This window comes from Lynx rufus, unplaced genomic scaffold (genome assembly GCF_022079265.1).
Source record: "Lynx rufus isolate CCGP_SWC_20201006 ecotype Redwood Valley unplaced genomic scaffold, mLynRuf1.p SCAF_1, whole genome shotgun sequence".
NCBI classification, from domain to species: domain Eukaryota; kingdom Metazoa; phylum Chordata; class Mammalia; order Carnivora; family Felidae; genus Lynx; species Lynx rufus.
In genome coordinates, this window is record NW_025814823.1 from 211,921,940 (window position 1) to 211,946,379 (window position 24,440).

Sequence of the window (24,440 nt, forward strand, 5' to 3'; positions counted from 1 at the left end):
GAAGAGTAGGTAGTTTGACTGATAGAGAAGAATGAGGAGGGGTTTCCACTTGTAGTAAACAGCCTGAGGCCATAAAGACAGAATAGGCAAGCGCGCATGTGTGTGTGTGTGTGTGTGTGTGTGCACGTGCATGCACACAGGCACACCCATGTGCATGCATACGCTGGTGGGGTGGGGTGGGGGCATGTAGGAGCACCATGGAAGGCAGTAAGGAGACCAGCCTGACTGAAAGGGAGATTTAAATGTAAAGACACCCAACGTGTGAATTGGATGGGAAAAATGGAATCTTGGATGCCAAGTTGAGGAGGCTGGATTTGATCTGGTGGGTAATGGGAAGTCTTTATAGGTCTTGAAGAAGGGAGCAGCTACAGAAAAACCTGCCAAGGACATCAGACAAAGACAATAAAACTGGAAACTAAGGAAGTCTTTTTATCAAATAGGGTGTTTCTACAACCACACAGGCCCTTGGAAGTGTGTCAGCAAGAAGTGAAGGAACCCAATCTAGATGCTTCCCTCTGTCTGTAGGAAGGAGCAAAGTGAAGCTGGCTGAGCCACTGAAAACCACCCCTGAATCAGCACAATGCTGCTTCTGGGCTCCTGAATGGGAAACTAATGAGAAAATAGTTCCGAGGCTTTGCAAGTCTGCCCTGCCAGCCACCCCCACCTAAGTGTCCGGTTCTGGCTGTGAAACCCCCAGAGGAATACTTTTCCTCTAAGTTCAGCAGCCAATCAATTATCGGGTTCCTCTTCTCCACTTTATCATGCCCCACGGTGTGGTCCTTCTGATGAAAAAGCTGAGCTGTGTAACCACTGGGTTTAAACAAACTGAACACGGATCTCAATTTAAAATGGCTCATTAGGGGCACCTGCGTGGCTCAGTCGGTTAAGCGTCCGGCTCTAGATTTCAGCTCAGGTCGTGATCTCACAGTTCATGAGTTCAAGCCCCATGTCAGGCTTTGAGCTACAGTGTACAGCCTGCTTGGGATTCTCTCTCTCTCCCTCTCTCTCTGCCCCTCTCCTGCTCACATTCTCTCTGTCTCTCAAAATAAATAAATAAACATTTTTTTTATTTCAAAAAAAATAAAATAAAATAATAAATTGGCTCCTTAAAGTCAACCCCAAAGGAAAAAGTCACTCCTTTACTGTTCCCAGAATCCATTCTGGTCTCCAAAGTGGGGTGCATGTAGCCCTACAGTTTGCAAGATGCCATAATGATGTAGGGAAAAAAACTAAATGTCTCTGTTTTTAAAAATTTTGTTTTCTGTTTTTATGAATATATATTATATATTAATACTACTGCCATAACTTACCATAAATACACACACATGGAGAGTACTCAAATTTTTCATAGTGATAAGGGAGCTAATTCTCAAGAGTTTAAGAGATCACTGCTCTAAACAAACGTTTTCCAATATTTTCAACTATGAAAGAGCTCGTCTCATGTTAAAAAAAAACTCACTTTGTGATATTTTTCTGGCATCCTACATGAGAAAATTCATGATGACAAAAAGTACTATGAATCAGTGTCAATAATAATTTGAAATAGATTTGCATTTTACTGATTTCAAGAACACCCTCTTCGATGTAAAGATAACACTGCATAGATGTGTATGTATGAGTCTCATGTCAACCCTCTCTGGAGGAGGCTCACAGAGTGATGATCTTGTTCTTGAACTCCAAGCCCCATCTCCCTAGTTCCAATGTCAGCTCTGAGAGACCAAGTCATTTTCCTTTACTTGCCCTTCTTCCAAGCCAAGGACACCATCCTTCTCCCTGCACCAACAGTTCGGCAATTACAGAGGGAAAAATCAGACCTGCTCCTGGAGCCTGAGATTCAGAAATTACAGGGGATGTTGATGAATTGGAAATGGGTCCCAGTATTGTCCACCAAACATATCAAAGCATTTTGCTTTAGTTTGGGATGTGATTCCACAACTGATGTCTGTTATTCTGACTCAGGCCAGAGGGAATCTGCTCGGAGACACCCAGTCTTTGGAGTTGCTGCTGTCACCTTTGATCATCATCTATATTTAAGAAGTCAGCCTACGGCCAGACTTCCCAGATACCAATCTTGCCTCAGCCACTTCCTACTATCCCTGTGGACTTGAACAAGTTACTTTATCTATGCTGCAGTTTATTCACCTATAAAATGGTAATGAAAATACTTTCTACCCTGTAGGGTTCTTGTAAGAATGTAATTAATTCATGAAAATAAATGGTGCCTGGCACATAGCAATGAAATGAATTTGAGAAAATTACTCCTCCTCCTCCTACTACCAGCATCCATTCTCTGAAACCACTTATTAAATGTGCCCTTGCTTTGGACATTTTTCATAGAGCTGCTTACAGAATCCCTGGAAAAGGCTGCATTCTCAAATGCAATCTCATCGCAGGCAGGCATGAGGTTTCCTGCAGGTCAGGTCACCTGGTTTTTATCATTCCCTGTTATCCCTGTATCAGTGTGGGTTGTTTTTGTTTTTGTTTTTTTACCAACTAGACAGAGAAGGTAGAGTTCATAACTTACGCTTCTTTTTTCTGTACTTTACGGCACTTGTAATAATAGAGCCCGGGATACCTAGAAGGTCTCAGCAATAACAGGCTAATTTACTGCTTTATTAATAATAAGCAAAATATCAGGAAACCGCTTATCTATGCACTTACATTCTTCTTCCTGAACTCTTGCCAACACTTCCCACTAGGTGACAAGCACCTTGTTGTTCTGTGCCTGCCCTTTGCTCACCTGCTGAAGCGCTAGGCTCCTTAGGCTTGTCCCCAGGTCTGCTGGCACTAGGGTCCCACCTCCGGCCCATGCTCTAGCCCACCATACGGCAGCCTTCACATGGTGCCCTGCAAAGGCTCTGTGCTCTCTCGTGTCGACTCCTGAATCCCATTCCATCAATCGCCTCTTTTTTAAAACCTTCAAATGCTCTCACTAAAGGGCTCTTTCCTCACTCTACAATCTTCCTCTTCTAAAATCATCTTCACATGACTTTTTTGGCTCGGCCAGTTACTCTCCACTTTTCTCTTGTTCCTTTCAGTATGCAGGGCCCAGGCCCCCACGCAGTCCCTTCGTGCCTGGGATCTGGCTTTTGCTCCAACCACTCTGCTGGCACTTTTCTCCTCAGGCCCCCAAAGACCTCCTACTAAATAAATCCAGTCACAGTTTCTCAGACACTCTTAGCTGCTTGGCTTCTCCTCTTGGCCCCTAGAACACTGCACCAACCCAGTTCTCCTTTCTAAACCTTCTCTAATTGCTTCCTTGCTAATAACTCTTGCTGATAACTAATAACTTGCTAATAACTCTTTGCTCCCTTCTCCAAGGGTCTGTCTTTCAGTGTCTTCCTTTTCTTCTCTTTCCCTCTTGGAAGTCTGAGCAATTCCTAGCACTTCCACCTTGGCCTCCAAGCTTACAACTTTCCACGTCCCCTTCCCAGGTCTGCCCTCAAACACTCCTCCATGCTTGCGACTCTCCTCCTGTCCTCCCAAGTTCTAGTCCCAAATTTCCAGCACCAGGTAAAAATGTGCTAGTGGATTTCTAAAAAAATTTTTTTTAATGTTTATTTATTTTTGAAAGAGAGAGACAGAACGTGAGTGTGGGAGGGGCAGAGAGAGAGAGGGAGACACAGAATCTGAAGCAGGCTCCGGGCTCTGAGCTGTCAGCACAGAGCCTGATGCGGGGCTCAAACTCACAGACCACGAGATCATGACCTGAGCCAAAGTCAGCCGCCCAACCAACTGAGCCACCAAGGTGCCCCAAAAACGTGCTAGTGGATTTCTCTACTGCAATTCAGAATCACCAAAACCTGGATACACCACTCCTCTCCCCAGTGCACTCCTGTCCCTGACCTACTTCCCTCTGTAAATGGCACCTGCCGGGGCTGGACCTTCATGGTCATCTTTGGGCCTCAATTCTCCTCAACCCCTAATCGAACATCACATCCTGCCAATTCTTCCTTCACAGCCTTGTTTTGAAAGGCTATATTTGAGGGGGCACCTGGGTGGCTCAGTCGGTTAAGTACCCGACTCTTGGTTTCGGCTCAGGTCACAGTCTCACGGTTCATGAGTTCGAGCCCCATATCAGGCTCCGCACTGACAGCATGGAGCCTGCTTGAGATTCTCTCTCTCTCCCTCTCTCTCTGCTCCTCTCTCTCTCAAAATAAATAAATAAACTTAAAAAAAAAAAAAGCTTAACGGTTATATTTGAATAGATACTACATTTCCACAGTTCAAAAGTTAAAATTGTATGAGAAGGTCAATGTTGAGGGGCCTCACTTCTAATCTTCCCTTTCACTGCAATCCCCCACTAGGTAATTTGTGTTTGCTTCTGTCTTGTGTATCATTCAGTGTTTATGTAAATATAAACACAGATTCTCTCTCTCCCCTTCTTTTTTTCTCACAAAATGAGGCATATTAAACACCATACCATGTTGTACATTCTCTTTTGCCTAACGATGCATCCAGGAGCTTTTTTCCTAGTAGTATATGGCACTTCCTCATGCCCTTTTTAAAGCTGCATTTAACCTGCCATGGGTATTAGTCCTCTAGTGGTGAGGGCACTGTTTTTTTCCAATCTTTTACGATAATAAACAGTGCGGCCAAGCATGATCTTATCCATATGTTATAAGTATGTATTCAAGAAAAAGTCCCAAGAAGATAAAAAATAAATGCATCTGTCCTTCAGAGACTCTTAAATCCCTACCTTCTCATCATCCCACTTGTCACTTCACTAGCACATTATTACTACATACACCTAGATGACTGGATAGCTTACCTTCTGGCATCATTGCTAGATTAACCTTTCTAAAAGCACACTTTGTTTCATTCATCTCCTTGCTGGAAAAATCTCCAGGAGTCCTCCTTGCCTACCAAACAAATCACAAATTCCTTAGCCTATATATAAAACCCACCACAGTCTGCAAACACACCCTCTTTTCCAGGTTCACCCCAACAGCCTGCTCACTGCTTTCAAAGATACACATTGTGCTGTCCCTCCAGGCTCCATTCTTCACCAGAAGGCCACCCTTCCTTCTGCCCAAGCTCTGCACATTCTTTAAGGGTCTTCCTGAATGACCCCTGCCCTCTGAGTCTACCACTTACCACCTCAGTCAGAAATGATTCCACCCAACTTCCCCAAAGCCCTGTATTTAAATCACTTACATGGCATTTGACTTCTGGTGCCTTCTGTCATAACTATGTCTGTATGTAGTTCACCTTCCACACGAGGTGTTAAGTTCTTTGGGGCAAAGACTATGCCTTCTCTACCTTAAATTTCCCAACGTGCTCTTCATGGTATTTCAAATATGTAAGTCTCTCAGTAAATACTCACTGGAAGACTGTTTATTGAGAGAAGTCAGCCCTTGGGCTTGACCCCCCCCCCCCCAGTTCTGGAAGAGGCTCACAGGGAAATGAGGCAAGGAGGTCTGAAGGCTGTAAAACACACATGTGCAGTGAAGCATGAACACTCACAGATGCATACATCCCACCTACACAGAAGGCTGGCTCATAAATTCCGCCCATTTTACAGCAGCTGAGGATTAATGACAACAAAACTAAGTGGAGCTCAGCAAGACTTCATCCCTCTTGAAGGTTTGTGATTTCTCAAAGCTTTGGTTGGTTTATTCCGTGGACCACAGACTTTAAAAAGAGTTAAAGTAAAGAGACTGGGTAAATATTATAACTGAAATAGGAGGTTTTTCTCAAGAAAAGGTCACGATCATAATCTATTCTGGAAAAATTCTAGGCTAGGTTTCAGAAAGTCTGGGTTCAAGGCTGGGCACTGTTAAACTACACAGGCACTTGGTCTAATCAGGAAGTTGTTTTTCCCATCAAGGAAAAATAAACAAAACCTTCCTTTACGGGAAAACTTTTTTCCTCCCTCCAACATACTACCCCAAATGTGGTTCACCATTCGTGTGACAGGAAGAACTGTAAATTGAGGAAAAAAGGATGGTGTTCTCACCATCTTTTGTGATACGACTGACTCACCTATCTTGACTCAGCCTGGAACCTAACTGGAAAAGTAAAACTCAGAGTCCGTTTGTGACCGTTCATGGAATGGGTTGATTTCAGAAGATGACAACCAACTTCCTTCCACAGACCTACCACCATAACCTCTCCCAACACAGGGAGGGACCTGTGGCCTGGCCCACGTTCAGACAAATGTCCCCTTCAAACACTCGTGGGGCTTCCCCTCCAGTTTGAGCCACCATCACTTCAAGTCTCAGGTTCAGCAAGTCTCCTAGACAGTCTCACCGAGTCTGGGCTCTGCCAGGGCCCAAGAGTGTCCCTGTCGGTGCCAAAGCCAATGCCAGTGATCTGCCACCTGCCAGCCAAGTCCACGGGTCTCTCTTCAGCCCACATGTCATCTGACCTCCCTCTGCCACCTGACACTGCACTTCGTTTTGAAACCCTTTCTCCGCCACGGCCCCTCCTGATTCTTCTATTTCCTTTGCCGACTCTGCTTCCGCGGACCTTCCCGATGCTCTCATCCTCCTATCTTCTCTCCTCTGCCTTCTTTCCTTCTCTTTCTACATCCTTTTGCTGATCAAGCTCACCCGCTCTTATGGCCTCAACTTGCTCCTGTGTGCTAACCCTCCCAAGCCGACATCTTTCCTGAGCCCGAGCTCCACTCCTCAGCTGCCTACTGACCATCCCACCATGATGTTCCCGGAGTACCTCACGCTGGCTGAGATCCAGCCTGTCTGAAACCAGACTCGGCATCCTCTTCCTCCTTCCCCCATACGCCTGCTCTTCCCCTCTAGTTCTCCATTTCAGCTAACCGTTCAGGTCATGCCCTGTGCAACCTCTGCTCTTCCCTCAGCCTCTCGCTCCAAGTAGAATTGCCCACTAAACATCACCACTTCTGAGTCATTTCTTCTGCATTCCAACTGCCGTGGCCAGTGCCTTCATTGACTCCTGTCTGGGCAGGATAGAGGCCTAACTGATCTGCACCTCTACTTTTTCTATCAATCCAACCCATCCCCCAGAGTCTCTAACAGAAGCTTGATTATGTCACCACCTCAGTCAGAAACTTTTTTTAAAATTTATTATTATGTTTATTTATTCTGAAAGAGAGAGAGAGAGAGAGAGAGAGAGAGAGAGAGAGAGAGAGAGAGGCAGAGAGAGAGGGAGACACAGAATCCAAAGCAAGGCTCCAGGCTCTGAGGTGTCAGCACAGAGCCCGACGTGGGGCTCGAACCCATGAGGGTGAGATCATGACCTGAGTGGAAGTCGGATGCTCAACCCACTGAGCCACCCAGGTGCCCCTCCCTCAGAAACTTTTAATAATTCCCTAAAGTCCTTGATACGTGGGGCCAACTTAACTTTCCAGTCCTATTACCAGGCATGACCTGTCTGTCCTAAGGTGTCTCCTGTTCTACCCTAACTTCTTGGTCCAGGGGGAAACTACAGTGTTCCTTGAAAGTAGTTTCATAGAGAATAAAACACCCTTTCACTCCATCTCCTCAGATCAACACATATGAAGGCCCAACTCTGTGTTCTCTACCACTCCTCTCGAAATCTACTTGGATAACTTGTACTCCTCTGTCAAAGACAGGACAAATGTCAGCTTCTTTCTGCAGCCTTCCCTGATTTCCCTCTCCAGTGGCAGAAGCACTCACCTGCCTCATTTGTTTCTCCAGAACTTTGTTCCCGCCTCTATTATAACTTGTTCCTGCCTATTATAAGATCTCTGTATGCTTATAGAATACCAGTATTCATTTATGTATCCCTGGTGCCTACCACAGTGCCACCAGACTTAGAACAGGAATTCTCTAAGTGTTAAAGTGGCACGAAGCTAAAATGTGACTGTTATCATGAAGGCAACACGTTTATGAGGATGAAATAGAGAAATTCCAAATGAAGAACAGTGTAGCTCTAGAAGAAAATTGCCTTTTGCTGAAGACCTTCCTGGCGTCTCTTAAATCTCACAGACAAGTGGCTGCCGTTCTGCCAGTAAGTGAGGACCCCCTCCTGTCTTTAGCCATGCCGGCCTTCTCTCAGAACACAACAGATGTGTTCTAAGGCCTAAAGGAGCCTGTGACCTCACTGGCTCCAGTGTCAACCACTCATGGGCTTGCCACATCAGTAGTCAATGAATCTAAAGTTTCATGTAAAACATGAGCTCAAAAGGGTCCAAGGAGCCCTGAGAAGGAACACACGTTCTGAGTTTAATAGAATTTATGATAGTGGTTAATAAATTGGATTCCATTTCAACTTTTCCAAAAGCTCGGATTTTTGATATCCAGGCTCCTTATGGCCCAGGCATATTGCTTCCCTTCCCCTGGAGCGCTCAAATCTCTCAAGACCTTAAGTCACTCACTTACGTAAGCTATGCCCCACCTGAAGACTCAGGTCCAAGGGGTACTTGAATAAAGCCCCGGGCCAGAGGCTCAGTTCTACCCAGTGGTAACATCTGCTGATCCACACTGTGCACCAGGCACTGTACATGAGACCAGTCCCTGCTCTCATGGAGCTTCTGTTTCAGGGACAGAGGCATTTTTAAACAAAGCACATGTGAGTTTGTACAAAGAGATCCATGGTAGAGATGTCCCTGCAGGAGGACGTGGCTGGCCAAGGGGCACAGAGCCCTGAGCTGACTGTGTCCTCAGTTCCAGAGATGTGTTTTGGCCTCAGTCCATCTGAACAAATATTTCCTGAGCCTCTACTGCAAAATTCCTGCCCTTGTGGATCTTACACTTAGATTTCAGTTTTAGCAAATGCATTCCTATCTTGTTCCTCTGTACAGAATACCTTCCAGAAGCTTCATTTCTCTAGGATGAGGACTGTCTTTTCCTCAGCAGATCTTCCAGGAACTTGAGGGCTGTCCATGGAATTCAGGTCCCTTTACTGTGTCTGCCACCCTGATGTTGAGCGTACATAATCGCCTGTCCTTCCCCCGTGGACCTGTGGCTGGAACCCCGTGGAACCTGTGGCTGTGATATTGTCCTCTGCCCCCTGTGCCTCAGTGCCCTCATCTGTAAACTACGGATGATAAGCGTATTTCCCTCCAAGGGATATTAGGAGGACTAAATGAGACTAGCTTGGCACATGCTAAGTACTCAGTAAATTAACTATCATCATTATCATCATTATTTCTAAGATCCCTGACACACTGCCTCATCCACGGACTTTCCCACCTCCTGAGGAGGTGTGAGTTGGGGGCAGGAAGGACTCTCCCCCGGTCATCCCCACCCCCACCACGGCTGTGGGTTGGCTTAGTTTGGCTCTCACGAGCTGGCCCACCCAGACCCAGCTGGGGAAACCAAGTACCTCTCAGTGTCAGGTAGCCATAAGCCAGGCTGGCCAGAGCCTGTGCACATTTCCAGTGTTCTTCCCCAAAAATAATCCGAGAAAGGATGACACAGCGAATCAGCTCCTTGTTTGCTTGGATATTCTGCAGACAGCAAATCAGTCAGTATGTTTTTTTGGAAAGAAGGGACAGCTCCAGCCCACTCTCTTCTCATGGGAATGTAGGACTGAATTCACCTGTTGTCTTTGTCTCTTCTCCTCCCTTCCCGTCCCACACCCACTCCAACAGGGCCTGCTGACTGTCCCTTATTCCTAAGTCCTTAAACCAAGCTCTTCTCCTCATTTCTGCCACGAGTACCTGGCTCAAGCCACCCTCACCTTTTACCTGGCTGACCATGACAGCCACCCCTGCTTCCACTCCTGTCCCCCTTCCCCCAGTCTGCTTTTCACATCACAGCCAGAGTGACTTCCTTTAGCCTTTTATTGTGGAAAACGTCAGCCATATACAAAAATAGCATGGAGAATGGCTCACTTCGCTTCATGAGGTATCTACTCATGGTCAGTCTTGTTTCATATCCATCCTTCTTATCCACCCACCCTATTATTTTGAAGAAAATCAGTATTAAATCATTTCATATCTCATAAGTATCTCCAAAAGACACAGACTTAGACACATAACCAGAAAATCACTCTCACCGAAACATTAACAGTAATTCTGTAATGTTAAATATCTATAATCTCATAAATCTAATAATTACCTCATAAATCTAGTATTTTTTTGATAATTTGCCTGTCTGCATGTAGAGATCAGTCTCCTGAGTCTCATTCCTCTGTAGGTTCCATTTCTACCTCTAGTTCTTTTTATTGAAAATTATATGCTGAAGAAATTGGGTCATTTGGATGATAGTGTTTTCCAAACATGTAAATTTTTTGAATGCATTCTTATGGTGTCATTCAACATGTCCCTCCATTCCCTGTCTTGCCTTTATATTGGTAGCTGGATTTAGAAGTTGGGTTTGCTTGGGGCGTCTGGGTGGCTCAGCCGGTTGAGCGTACGACTTTGGCTCAGGCCATGATCTCGCGGTCTGGTTTGTGGGTTCGAGCCCCGCATTGGGCTCTGTGCTGACAGCTCAAAGCCTGGAGCCTGCTTCAGATTCTGTGTCCCTTGCTCTCTGCCCCTCCCCTACTCATGCTCTGTGTGTCTCTCTCTCTCAAAAATAAACATTAAAAAAGTTAAAAATAAAAAAAAGAAGTTGGGTTTACTTTAGCTTTATTATTTTTTTTTAAGCAAAACTATTTCATAGTTCTCATACATTTTTCCATCAGAAGACACCTATGTTTGGTTGGCTTTTTTTCTGATTTTTGGCACAACTACATGGATTCACTCATAAAATGTTATAAAATGCCAATATCCAATTCTATCAGTGTTTCTTCATGTGTTAGCTGGATTAATTCTACAGACAATTCTCCCCTCATCTCCTGTTTGGTTACCCTATAATACAGTTTATAATAGAAGGACAAGATACATAACTTATTCTTTCCCTTTATTTGCTAGCTTTCAAAGTAATGAGTTCAGTCACTAGCATCCTCCACTGGTGACCAAATAGCTTGTTACTATTATTATTATTATGAACATGGATTTGAAAACCTATCTGATGCTCCTGAACATGGCAAACTAATTTCTAACTTGGCTTTTGCACCTACTGTTTCCCGCTTGGGATGCTCGAATACGTAACCACTTTCTCATTTCATTTTCATTTTGTTCACTTCAGAGAGGCCTTTCTTGGCATCTTATCTAAAAACAGCCTCTCACCCCCGTCACTTGCTATCCCATTACTTTTTATTTTTTTCTTCATGGCACTTACCTCTCTCTGATATTGCACTAATGGTTATTTTTTTGTCTATTAATTGTTTCCCCAAATAGAAGCTCCTTGAGAACAGAAGCTTATTCCTCACGTTCACTACCATATGCCCAGTTCAGAGGAGATGCTCATTCAACATGCGCTGAATGAGTCATCTCTTTATCAGCCAGGAGAAGAGGATGGGGTGGGGAAAGAGCCCCTGCTGCTTGTAGAACTCACAGGCAGAGCTCCCCAAGAAATCACAGAACTGCATTTTGGAGTCACAGATTTCAGTGACTTTACAAAGACAGCTATCAAATGGCTGCACTGACTGACAAAATCAAGCCTGTATCTCCTGGTGAGGTGAAAGCAGCACTTCAAAGACTCAAAGCTTGGCGTTTCAGCTCTGGTTCTAGTGTCTACTGACCGTGGTGCTCTGGGCAAGACCACCCTGGGTTCCAGCTGCCGCCTCATCCCTGTGTCCCTCCTCACCTGCCGCCTCACCTGCCCCCGGCTCACACATACACATGCAGAGAGGGTGACAGCACAGGCCCCTTCGTGCTTTAAAAACACCCATTCCGTCAGAAGTTTTGAGAGTTCTCCATGGGCTCACCACAGAATTTATTAAGTTTCATTTTGAGGAGGAAGCAGAATACCATGAAAAGTCACTGGAACGGGAGTACAAAGCCTCGCATGCTGTCCGGGCTCTGGACATTCTGCATTCATCCATCCTCAAACTCCCTGCCCTGGCGAAACGGAGATAACCAACGGGGGCTCTAGAGGTCTGCGCCTACTGCCATCCCTCCTGCCCTTCGGGCCTGTGAGAGCTGGGTGGGGCTCGTTTAACTCCTAAATCTAAATCTTTGTCATTATCTAAACTGGCCACGGAGTTATGAAGCCTTAAAAACCCATACTTGGACTCTGGCAGATGGTACTTGTCTGTCTCTAAAAGTGAAGGTTCTGGCCTGGGTCTGTGAGACACTAATGGGTACAGGCCAAGGCGGCCGTCCTCTGCAAGTCCTCTGAACAATTTACAAAGGTGGGGTAAATGTATAGGTAGATCCAACGAGGGGTATCAGCCTCTATCAACTGCCTGTGAGGTGTCTCTCAGCCTTTCCTAAAGCCATCTACAGACCTTTCTCCATACATGATTTTAAGGTCATTTTTTCCCTTGGCCAGGAAGTCACTGCATGAATTCCTCTGCTGATAAATCATGCCCTGGGAGCAGACGGGTGCCCGCATTCTAATAGTGAAGGTCACTGTCATCCTGTCTCAGGTTCCTGCATTTTGAACACTCTCATTAAGCGAGGTCCTAGTTACAAGTCTTTGCCTTGTTCTTAGAAATGCACACCTGGACTTCGACCTCTGCTGCTACCTCCTGTTTCTGGTGCTTTCATTTGCTTATGAGTCCAATGAAACCGCTGGCATCTTACTTATATCCTTGCTGCTTCTGAGCCTGGACCTCAGCCCGGCTACTCTTGTTCTCAGCCTCCTGCCTCACTAGCCTGGCCTTTCCTGTCACCCAAGAGATACCATTCCGAAACCTTTCAGGAGAGACTTTTTGAAAGTTTTTTACTGAAAGGTCATCCATCAAACATCAACACAAAGAATAAAGCATTAATTTTTAGTCTAAAGCCAGGAGCACAGCTATTCCATAAAAGAATGCACAGTGAGCCCTGTGTGGAGCCTGAGGGCAGGCTGGCTACCCAACTATGCTCTGCTTTCGTTTCTCCCACCTATAAAGAAATACAACTTTCTCTACTTTGAGTGCTTCAATCTCCAGTTAAGGCAGAGATTCTGTAATCATGGACATATTTTTAAAGGGAAACTAAAACCTGGTGAGCTTTTTTGGTTTTACCATTTTTTTCTTAATCAGCTGAGCTATTTTCTTCTGTGATTGGGCCAATTTGTCTTCAGGAAGAGACATGCAGCCTACGGCTATCTCCTCCGTGGCCTTAGTGTCTTCTTCACTCTCTCCAGACCCGCTAGATGAATACAGTTCATCTCTTTGCTGGTATGCTGGCTTCTTGGCTTGCTGTGACCTGTAGATACCAGTGAGGGGCATGGATTCAGATCTGACCTCTGCATATCTCAAACAAGGTAAAATTGAAGGACACATCCCTCCCAGCCGGGGGCTAGGGATATGCTAACATAAACTTGAAGGAATAAAGTCTGGTGATAAGCTCTTGTCACCCTTGAAGCCCAGAATCAGGATGGCAATGTGTTGATTCAAATAAAACAGATTTGGCAAACCACCCACCTACACCAGAGTCCCAGCTCTGCTACTTACTAACCACATGACCCTAAGCAAGTTATCACGTAATTTGCTTCTTTGTAAAATGAGGTCAATCCAATGAGATTATTGGATTAAATCAGATAATACTCATGAATCACTTAGCATAGTGCCTGCTATTTAGTAAGTACTATTTTAGCATTAGCTATAATCATTTTATTAGCTCCATGATTTGGTTTCTTCATCTACAAAATGAAGGTGGTGAATTGGAAGATTTCAAAGATCTTTTATATTCTAAAATTCTGATTCAAACCAGGAAAGAAAACGGATATAATGAATTAATGGGAAGGGAATTAACAGTTTGTGGCTAGACTTCACGTGTCCTCTTCCATATTTCTTAAAAGTAGTGGCCAACTAACTAAAGCAAGATGTGGCCCCACCAAGGAGAGGGCAGGGAACTCCACACAGTCAAGAGCAGATTCAGAAGCAAAATGGACTTCTCAGTTGTGTTACAGATAAATGTATTAAAAAGAGCTGAGTGGGTTGAAAATCTCCCCCTCTCCACTCACCTCTCTCTCTCTCTCCTACCCTCCTTCTCCCCTCTCCTTTCTCACTTGCTCAATGTAGATCTCTGACTTCAAAGCTGAACATAATTATGAATGGGTGATTGGAAACGGTAAAGATAAAAGTCAAGAGTTAATCTTATACACACCAAAGACATAACCATGTCCTAACATGGCCAGAAAAATCAAAGTGATCCAGAACAAATGGAATTCTAAAATCTCAAGTGCAACAACAGAATGTTCAATTAATTATAAACAAGTCCCCCAAAAGAATCACTTTTGTATTCACAATAGCTTTTAAAAATTCAACCCCCATATAGTTTTAAGAATAAAATTTATCTTCCTTTTCCACTGATAAGTAATGAATGTTCACTGTAAAAAAAAAAAAAAAAAGGAAAATACAGAAAGAAAAACAAATGTCAAGTGTAATTTTTCACATTAGGTTTGAAAAATGAGATGTTAATATCCATCCAGACTTCCTGTTCTAAATAACCTACCCAGAGGTATATGAGCAAACCAGGTCAAGTGGATAGGAGAGCAACATTTCTTCAGGCAAGAAACAGAAGTGTGCTTTCAGAAGACACACAAACTCAATGGAAAAGCCAGAGAACATGGCTGATGTAATGTGATCAGAAGGTAGGTGCTACATTTCCCTCCTCTCTGCCTAGTGAATTCCATACTCCTCCTTCAAGACCCGACTCAGGCGTCACCTCTGCTGGAGTCTTGCACTGGAGTAGTAAGCAGAAGGGCTTGCAAAAATTTCCTCCAAATTTCTACTATACTGCAAATCACATTATAGTCTCATTTTCAAAATTTGTTTTGTTTCTGAGTCTTCGCTTTCTAGCAAATAAACTCCACCAGAGCCAGGGCTAAATCTCATTTGTTTCTGAAACCCTGATACCTGGCTTACAGTAACAACAAATAATGAATGGCTTGTTAAAGGATGAACAAATGAATGAAAAGAGAAACAGTAGTCTTTAGGATACCTGAAAAATACTGAAGATAGAGGGATTCTGTGGCAAGAGATCGTGAGTCAAGAAAAATAAAATAAAATTTAGTCCCTCAGTAGAAGATTTTGCTTAGGCTGCATATTTCACAGATCTGGAGCAGAAGTTCAATATATCAGGGTCACCAAAGAGATTGTCAATTATGGATCTTAAAAATTATAAGCCCTAAATATTTTATTTTATTTTATTTATTTTTATTAAATTTTTTTAACGTTTATTCATTTTGGAGAGACAGACCAAGTGTGAGTGGGGGAGGGGCAGAGCGAGAGAGAGAGAGAGAGAGAGAGAGAGAGAGAGAGAGAGAGACAGAATCTGAAGCAGCTCCAGCCTCTGAGCTGTCAGCACAGAGCCCAAAGTGGGGCTCGAGCTCAGGAACCATGAGATCATGACCTGAGCCGGAGTCGGATGCTTAACCAACTGAGCCACCCAGGTGACCCACGCCCTAAATATTTGAAGTTCACCCTTCAATGAAATTAAGCCGAGACCAAAGGCAGTAAGCTTGAACAGCAGGGACCTCAAAGGAAGGAGAAACATCGAGGTCTTGACAAATGAGAATGCAAAACCTTAAACTGGCTTTGGATTAAACATCTTGTCATGAAAGATAAGACGACTGGAGAATTCTGGCCAGTCAGATACCTTGAAAGAAAAAATAAAAGTCAATAAATAAGAATAGGCAGGTTGGATGAAAGGTCTGCCTTGCCAGGTTTGTAACTTATTCTATATGTCGCCATAATAAATATGAATTCTGACTAGTAATAATAAATATGAATTATCTGATTCCTTCCAAGATACTCTACTATGAACTCTATATCTTAATTTCAATTTTTATATTAAATAAAAAAATTACATAAACCTTAGCCTCAAGATATTTCATGAGGAGGGACAGAATTACTAAGCTATTAACCACTTGTCACATGTGGCTATTAAGCATATGAAATGTGGCTAGCCTGAACTGAGATGTGCTATAAGTGTAAAATACACACTGAATTTCAAGACTTAGTTTGAAGAAAACATATAAAATATTTCATTAGTTATTTTATAAAATACTTCGGATACATTAAGATAAACATCGTATTAAACTTCAATTTACCTATTTCTTTTTTGTTTTTTGGTACGGCTACTGGAAAATTTTAAATTATCTATGTGGCTGGCATTTATGACTTGCATTATATTTCTATTTGATAGCATTGGCATAGAGCAATGGTTCTCAACCAAGGGTGACATTTCCCCTAGGGGAGATTTGGCAACCTCTGGGGGTATTTCAGCTTTTCACTACTGGGACGGTGCTACTGGCATCTAGTGGGTGGAGACCAGGAATGCTGCTAAACATCCTACAGTGTACAGGTCAGGCCCCCACAATAAAGAGTTATCCACCCCAAAATGTCAGCAATGCCAAGGTTGGGAACTCTTGGTACAAAGGAATGGTTCAAGAATTGACTCTGGAGTCAGACCGCTTAATTTAAATCACTAGCTCCATGTTGGGCAAATTCCCGAACCTGTTTTTGATTCATACTCTTTAGCTATAAAATTATAATAGTATAATAGCACCACCCTTACAGGGACGTTGGGAGTTAGATGAGTTAATATACAGAAGCACTTAGAACAGTGCCTGGCACATAGTATTTGCTCAATAAGTATTAGCTATTATGATGTGAAAGTTTAATTTACTTATTGTCTATTTCACAACACAATTTTAATTTGCTCATTAACTCTGTTATATTGAATTCTCCTTGACTTTATCAATCTTGTTACAATTATAGTTAACCTATCTATAAAAAATAGGTTAGGAAAAAATTATTTTCCTTCTTGCACAGGTTGCACAAATACAAATGGATCTTACAGCAGAATCATAATTAAAACACATCACAGGACTTCAACCTTCTCTTCTATATAACAGGCGCTCAAAGCTCCTCACCCCAGGTTTGCCTTAAGTGGGAGGTCCCTGTGTTCCAGGCCAGTGACTGAGTGTGATGTCAAGGTTCTGAGCTACTTACAAGTGGAAGCAGAAGTCCCAGTCGGTGTCATTGCTGACGGTTGGAATGCGGATGGGGCTGGCTTGCATCTTCTTCCTACCAAGAATCACAGGTGAGGTCGGCTTTGGGGAAAAAAAGCTATCCTATTTTCCCTCTGTTGGATGCTGTTAACATCAAACTGAAACTGCCTAAATATATAACCCATCTGAAATTCAAAAATAGACTATACACACTCATGCATAGAGACACCTGGAAAGCAGAAATTAAAGACATTTGTCAAATTAAACCTCTGAATTAAAGTTCTTTCCTCTACATTTTTTTTTTACATTTATTTATTTTTGAGAGACAGAGCACAAGTGGGGGAAGGGCAGAGATAGAAGGAGATACAGAATCCGAAGCAGACTCCAGGCTGTCAGCACAGAGCCCGACGCGGGGCTTGAACTCACAAACTGTGAGATCATAACCTGAGCCGATGTGGGACGCTTAACCGACTGAGCCACCCAGGCACCCCAAAAGTTCTTTCCTCTAATTCCTACTCCATAGTACCTCCAAAATCCCTGACTTTTTCTTGCCCCCTTAAAGCCAGTGCATTTACAGCTCCTGAATCATCAAAACTATGTTCTGCTCAAGTCTGATATTGTTTTTGCAAGATGGATGCAAGCAAAGGAGCAGCTTTCAGTATTAAATGAGATATAGCCAGTTTATCGGTTAATTCTTCTTGTCCCTAGGGCATTCCCACTATTTAATGGGAAGTCCCAGTTAAGGAACACACACGCGTCTATTTTGGTATTGTCGTTAGCTGATGGGGGGAAATGGTTGAAAACTCGTGGCAAAAATCCGATTGATAATGATTTGTGAAATTCAATTCTCATGGCTCTCCCCATCGCTTAAATCCAAATCGAATGTACGGTTTTGTACTGAACATTAACACCCGCCAAGTCGCTCCTCATTTCACCCTGCAGAAGGTCACTCATTCCCACCTGAGCCCTGAGCAGCTCTCTCTGACTCAGGCTCCGGAACGTCCACAATCCAAAAACCAGAAGGAAACTTCATTAATTTCTCTTTCTAATCTCGACTTTCAAAACTATGGCCAGGGCGAGGAGTTGTGAGTTCTCAAACTCCTGAGTTCTGTTCAACGAGGTATCATACGTCCCTGAATAAATTATAACACCAAACTTTGGCGCCTCTCTCAAACGCAAAACCCTTTCTTCTCTCCCCGCAATTTCGTAAACCCTGACGCCACATCCCGAGCCCCAGGCGAGCATCCCAAGGCTTCTTTCTGGCGGGCGGTGCCCCCGCCGCAGAGGTTCCACGTGGAAAAGCACACGCGGGGCGCCGCAAAGGAGGGGTTGAGCCCCTACCCGGCCGAGGGCAGAAAAGCCACGCCCCGGAACTAGCCTTCTAGTCTCCCTCAGCCGGCGAGCTCAGCTTCCTCCCGCGGCGTCAGCGTCCTGGCCTCGGCGGACCTCGTTCAGAGCGCCGCAAAGGTGCCTGGCGGAAGCGAGACCCTGAGAGGTCCGTCTGGCGCGCCAGCAGCCCAGGTTCCGTCTCGGTAGACAATGGGGTTGCCATGGGAACGGAACGCCGCCGACAGAGCCGGGAGCGTCGGCGCCTGTAGCCATAGCCACGCAGGGAACTTCCGGCCCCGGAAAATTCAGGGCCGCTGGGGCCAACCTGGGCTTTCCGGTCTTTTTTGTTTTGTCCGGGCGCGACTCGCACAGCCTCAGGCTTGCCTTCAAAACTTCCCTCAGCTGCGGCGGAAACGTCACCTGTGTTTTTCTCGAAGGGACTTTACCTGTCAGGGTTGAAGATGCGGGAAGAGGAGAGAAATCCCACCGGAGGATGGAAGAGAGCGCCGGGTTCCACGACCCTACCTACGTAAAGCAGTAGTGTACGGTGTACCCGGCTGTATGGGCGCCCCCCTGCGCGCCCCCTGCACCCCCTCCGCCCCCCCCCGGTGTTCTGGCTCTCCGGGAGCGGAGAGAAAAGGCTCAGGTATGACTACTGACGGTGTAGGCACCGTCTGTGTTGCCTCTCCCGGTGAGATTTGAGCCATGCTTGATCAGGAACGCGGAGTGCAGGAAATGAGTAGTTTAAGCAATGGGCCACTAATTCTGCTAATGATTAGCAGTTCCGGGAACATTTTCGAGGGGGTGGGGCACATTTGGCAAACACCACACAGCCCTGATTTATGCAGCACGTGTTCTTATACCACCGCTCCTCTTCAGTGACCTGACATACACAGTAACAATAATTCAGATCTGACAGGTGCAGGGGCGCTTGTGGCTAGTACCTGAAGGAACAGCACCGGCCCCGTAGCCTTGTGTATAACAGTATGATCACGAACCCTACAATAAACGAGGGACCCATGGCAAGTCAAGCTGAAGGTGATGTGTCCTCGTTTCCAAAAAAGCAGGCTCGGTAGAGAGAGAAGGAAAACATTTACTAAGAACTTCACAGGTGGTGTTTAGATTTGGTGTTTGTTCTTTCCAGTTCGGAGGATGAAGTTTAATTGCTACGGATCCAAGACTGCCAAGAGAGACCAACCGAGATAGGTTGGAGGAGCTGTTTAAATGAGTTTCTTAAGTATCTCTTAAGGAAAACCTGGACAGCCTTTTAACTTAAGGTTTAAAACTGTTGGCTCAAGATCCTGAGTCAAAATTTGAGAAAGAGCCCACCCCCTTTATTCTGTCTCTTAAGAGATCTCCCAACATGGAACAAGGATGAGAGCAATGAACTAGCTTCAAGATTTCCCCTATCTGGTTTTGACTCCGTGTGGCCAGCCCCTGGGCCTCGATTTTCTATGCAAGAAGAGTATTTGTTACTATGAACAGTATTTAACATATATGAGGATAAAAAGGAAGAACTGGTTTCCTGTTCTCTAATTCTCATTTCCCTTACCGTTAAGTTGGTCTTCATCAAATTGAAAGGTTTTAATGTTCTGTCATTCTGGGAATTGGCTGGGAGTTTGTTTCTCAGTGTATTAAGTGTAACTTCTCCTTCCTGAACCCTGGCTTTTGCCCATCGTGGTGAAGGGAAGTGAGGTACCAGAACAGGCACTGAATTCCCATTTTAAGAATGACACTCTGGTTCCACCTCCATTTAATTAGCTCTGACCAGAAGTAGTTCATCTGTAAAATTAAAAGAAGGTTAAAGACTCAGAAGGTTAAATTAAAAGAAGGTTAAAGACACAGGTCAAACCTGTGTGTGGTTTTTTTCTTTCCTTGCCATCTTCACCCTGTCCCCAAATGTAAACCTTAGTCACGGGTAAATGTGCTGAAACGTTGTTCAGTAACTGAAATACGGTGCTCGTAATCTGGGCAGACATTGCTTTCAGTGTGTTGGCTCACGGTCCCTCCCTTGATCCTGAACAAGCATTGCTGTTACAGAATCACACAGAGGGAGCATGTGCACAGGGTCCTTCCAGATTCTTCCATCCCCAAATAAACCGTGATTAACTCCTAATTATTTCAACTTCAAAGACTGTGAAACTTAAGGACAGGAAATGCAAATAAGATTTCCCTTTGACTGTATAATTTCTTAAAACACATCTGTCCTCTCTAGAATGGGTTAGAGACCTTACTTCTGAGCTCCCACACTATCCCATCCATAATCTCCTCTTGACACCATTATATTGGCACTCTCTGAGTTTCTCACAGTCTCCATGCATCTGTCCATCCACTCAGAAAAAAAAAATGCATATTGAAGAAACCTATTCTGTGCCCAATACTGTTCTAAGCGTTAGGGAAGCAATAGCAAATAAATAGACAAAGATTTTGCTCTCTTGGAGCTTCTATTCTACTAGGTAAAGAAAAATAGGGCTATTAGTAAATAGTCTGATGTCTCTGCAAGTTAGAAAAAGACACAGAGCTGAGGGAATAGGCAACAATTTTGTGTGAATTAGAATTAAAAAAAAAAAAAAAGCCTCTTCCTTCATCCAGACTCAGGCCCCCTGTTAAGTGGTTAAGCTTTGGGACTAGAGGGTGGGCTGGATTTTAGGACTCCCCTCCTCCCTCAACTGGGTGAACCACCTTACATGAAAGTGACAAATTGTATGGAGAAAAATAAAGTCAGATAAAGGATCTAGAAAGTGATGTGGACATATAGATTGTGCTAGTAGTTAAGGAGGGCCTCTCTGACAAGGTAGCATTGAGCAGAGGAAATTAAGGAGAAATAATACAAATGTCAAAAGAACATTTTAAGATAACAGCAAGTACAAAGGCCCTGAGGCAGGAGCAAGTTTGGTGGGTTCAAGGAAGAGCAAAATGGCAATTAAGAATGAGGAGGCTGAAGAATGGGTCCTCGAAAGAGCAGAGCATTGCAGGGCCTTCTAGACAATTCATTCATCTAAATATCCACCCACCCAGTGAATACTGAATCCCTACCAGGTGGCAGGCCCCGGTCTGATCAGTTGTGAGTTCCTTGTGAGCGGGAGGTGTTACGTTCACCACTGGGCCTTTGGCACTCAACAAAGTGCCTGGCTTATTATCAGTGCTCCGCAATATTTAAGAAGCCTGGAGTCATCTTGCGGAACTCTCCAGTAGCAGAGATTCTAGCTCCTCAGTATGGATATCAGTTCCCTATCACTGCTGTAACAAATCACAACAAATTTATTGGCTTAAAACAACACAAGTCTATTATGTCATGGTTCTGGAGGTCAGAAGTCTGCAGTGGCTGTCACTGGGCTAGAGACAAGGTGTAAACGAGGCTGGGTCTTTCTAGGGGCTTTCGGGAGAATCGTGTTTTCTTGCCTTTTCCAGCTTCTAGAGACCACTTGCGTTCCTTGGTTTGTGGCTTCAGCCTCCACCCTCAGAGCCAGCAGCACAGCATCTTTATTTTATTTTATTTTATTTTATTTTATTTTTTAATTTTTTTTAACGTTTATTTATTTTTTTTAAAAAAAAATTTTTTTTTTCAACGTTTATTTATTTTTGGGACAGAGAGAGACAGAGCATGAACGGGGGAGGGGCAGAGAGAGAGGGAGACACAGCATCAGAAACAGGCTCCAGGCTCCGAGCCATCAGCCCAGCCGAGCCATCAGCCCAGAGCCCGACGCGGGGCTCAAACTCACGGACCGCGAGATCGTGACCTGGCTGAAGTCGGACGCTTAACCGACTGCGCCACCCAGGCGCCCCAAACGTTTATTTATTTTGAGACAGAGAGAGACAGAGCATGAACGGGGGAGGGTCAGAGAGAGAGGGAGACACAGAATCCGAAACAGGCTCCAGGCTCTGAGCAGTCAGCACAGAGCCCGACGCGGGGCCCGAACTCACATACCGCGAGATCGTGACCTGAGCGAAGTCGGACGCTTAACCGACTGAGCCACCCAGGCGCCCCAGCATCTTTATTTTAATGTTTGTTTATTCAGAGAGAGAGAGAGAGCGCGCGCACGAGTAGGGGGCAGGGCAGAGAGGGAGAGAGGTTCTCAAGCAGGCTCTGCACCGTGAGCACGGAGCCCGACGTGGGCGCTCAGATTCATAAACCATGAGATCACGACCTGAGCCGAAAGCAAGAGTCAGATGCTTAACTGACTGGGCCACCCAGGCACCCCCAGGGCAGCATCTTTAAATCTCTGACTCTTGACTCCTTCCACTTTAACAGACCCTTCTGATTAAGTCAGGCCCCCATTAAGAGCCCAGGACAATGTTATTGAAACCCAGCTGATTAGCAATTAAAAAAAATTTTTTTTTTAACGTTTATTTATTTTTGGGACAGAGAGAGACAGAGCATGAACGGGGGAGGGGCAGAGAGAGAGGGAGACACAGAATCGGAAACAGGCTCCAGGCTCCGAGCCATCAGCCCAGAGCCTGACGCGGGGCTCGAACTCACGGACTGCGAGATCGTGACCTGGCTGAAGTCGGACGCTTAACCGACTGCGCCACCCAGGCGCCCCCAGCTGATTAGCAATCTTAATTCTGCCAATTTAATTTTTCTTTGCCATATTACATAAAATATTCACATATTCCAGGAATCAGGACATAGACCTCTTAGGGGGGAGGTCCACTATTTTGCCTACTCAGTGTGTTTAACCTGACTTAATTTGCATATGTTTGAAAACATCCAGAGGTCACACAAAGGATCCGCGCTACTTCTCCTCCCGTTAAAAACTTACGGTATTTGGCTGTGTCTTGTTCCTTTCTCTCCCCTACACATCTTCCATTTATAATCTAGTACATCTAGTCACAGTACTTGAATATACGGTTTCTTCCCATGGTAGGGCTTGGTTTATAATGAATGTGCAGGGATGTCTTCCCTTCCACTCACTTCTATCTCTTCCTCTTCAGAGGAGCTTTTCCATCTGCTGAAACCCACTTTGATTGCTCTCTCAACCGACAGGCTCCTATGGCTTACTCATGGCAACCATCACAGTTGAGCTCTTGTCCTTTGATTGTTTCACAAATATGCAACTCTCACGCTTGAATTCTTTGCCCAAAGCTGAACAGAAATTGCCACTCTGTGAATGCCTTGGTCTGTTGCTTTTCCCAGCCCCCGCTTAGTTTTGCAGCCTGCCTTTTAACTGCTCAGAAAGCATCATCCCCATCTTTGCTGGAGAGTGTTTCTGCTGCTGTCAGCACCCAGCATTCCACAGTTATGCCACGTTGCACAAGGTTGTGCTTCAACACGTTCTGGGAACATTTCCCCCACACAGTGTATTATGTGTTTATCTTAAGTTGGGTGGGTTTAATTATTAAAGGCTTTGCAGTCTGTCTTCAAGTTTACGTAAGGAAAACAAAATGATGAGTCTTATTCAACCAGTGTGAAGAAAAAGGCCATTCTTTCTCACACACGCTGTGATGATGCATACGCCATTCTACTTTTGTTCTCTGCATTCTTGTATCACATGATGGAAGCTATTGTGAAAATAGGCAATTTGAAAATTACCCAAATAGTCCTCACATGTGTACATGAAGACATTTATATATAGGACAGTCATCACGTCATTTTTAGGGCTGTAAAATTCTGGAAGCATCAATGAGGAACTAATAAAAATATAGCACCATCGAACTATGAAATATTATGCAACAGTTAAAAAGAAATGTGTGATAGGGAACGGTATTTCTCCAAGATATTTCACATATCTTTTTTTTTTCTTGTAAAAAGAGAAACGACCAATCTAATGGAAGATTTTAAATAGTTTAGGGTACCTGGGTGGCTCAGTTGGTGAATTGTCCCATTTCGGCTCAGGTCATGATCTCATGGTTTGAGCCCTGTGTCAGGCTTTGTACCCACAGCTCAGAGCCTGGAGACTGTTTCAGATTCTGTGTCTCCCTCTCTCTCTGCCCCTCTCCTGCTCACGCTCCCTCTATCCTTCAAAAATAACCATTAAAAATTTTTTTTTAAATAGTTAAAAAGAGAACAGACAACTGAGGGGCAATTTTGAATTGAAGAACCATGATGCCGCTGCCCACAAGTGGCTGATGCTTGGGGCTGAGCTGCTAATCAGCTGACCTTAAATAAGGATTTCCCTGGGTTATCTGGGTGGGTGTGATGTAATCGGAGGGGTCTTCTAAAGTGGAAGGGGGGGGTGTCAGAGTCCGACATTAAAGATGCTAGGAGATGGAAATGAGGTGACA

General features: G+C 44.5%; 1 protein-coding gene across 1 annotated transcript in view; it reads right to left on the minus strand.

Annotated features, from left to right (window-relative positions):
• The window catches only part of TTC23L (tetratricopeptide repeat domain 23 like), a 46,281-nt gene extending 29,326 nt beyond the window's left edge, over positions 1 to 16,955 (minus strand). The window contains exons 1-3 of the mRNA XM_047077134.1: positions 16,888 to 16,955; positions 12,949 to 13,132; positions 9,271 to 9,394 (exon numbers count right to left, since the gene is read on the minus strand). Coding sequence (XP_046933090.1) covers positions 9,271 to 9,394; positions 12,949 to 13,132; positions 16,888 to 16,955 — 376 coding nt within the window. The remainder of the gene's footprint in view (positions 1 to 9,270; positions 9,395 to 12,948; positions 13,133 to 16,887) is intronic.
• Between the last annotated feature and the right edge of the window lie 7,485 nt (positions 16,956 to 24,440).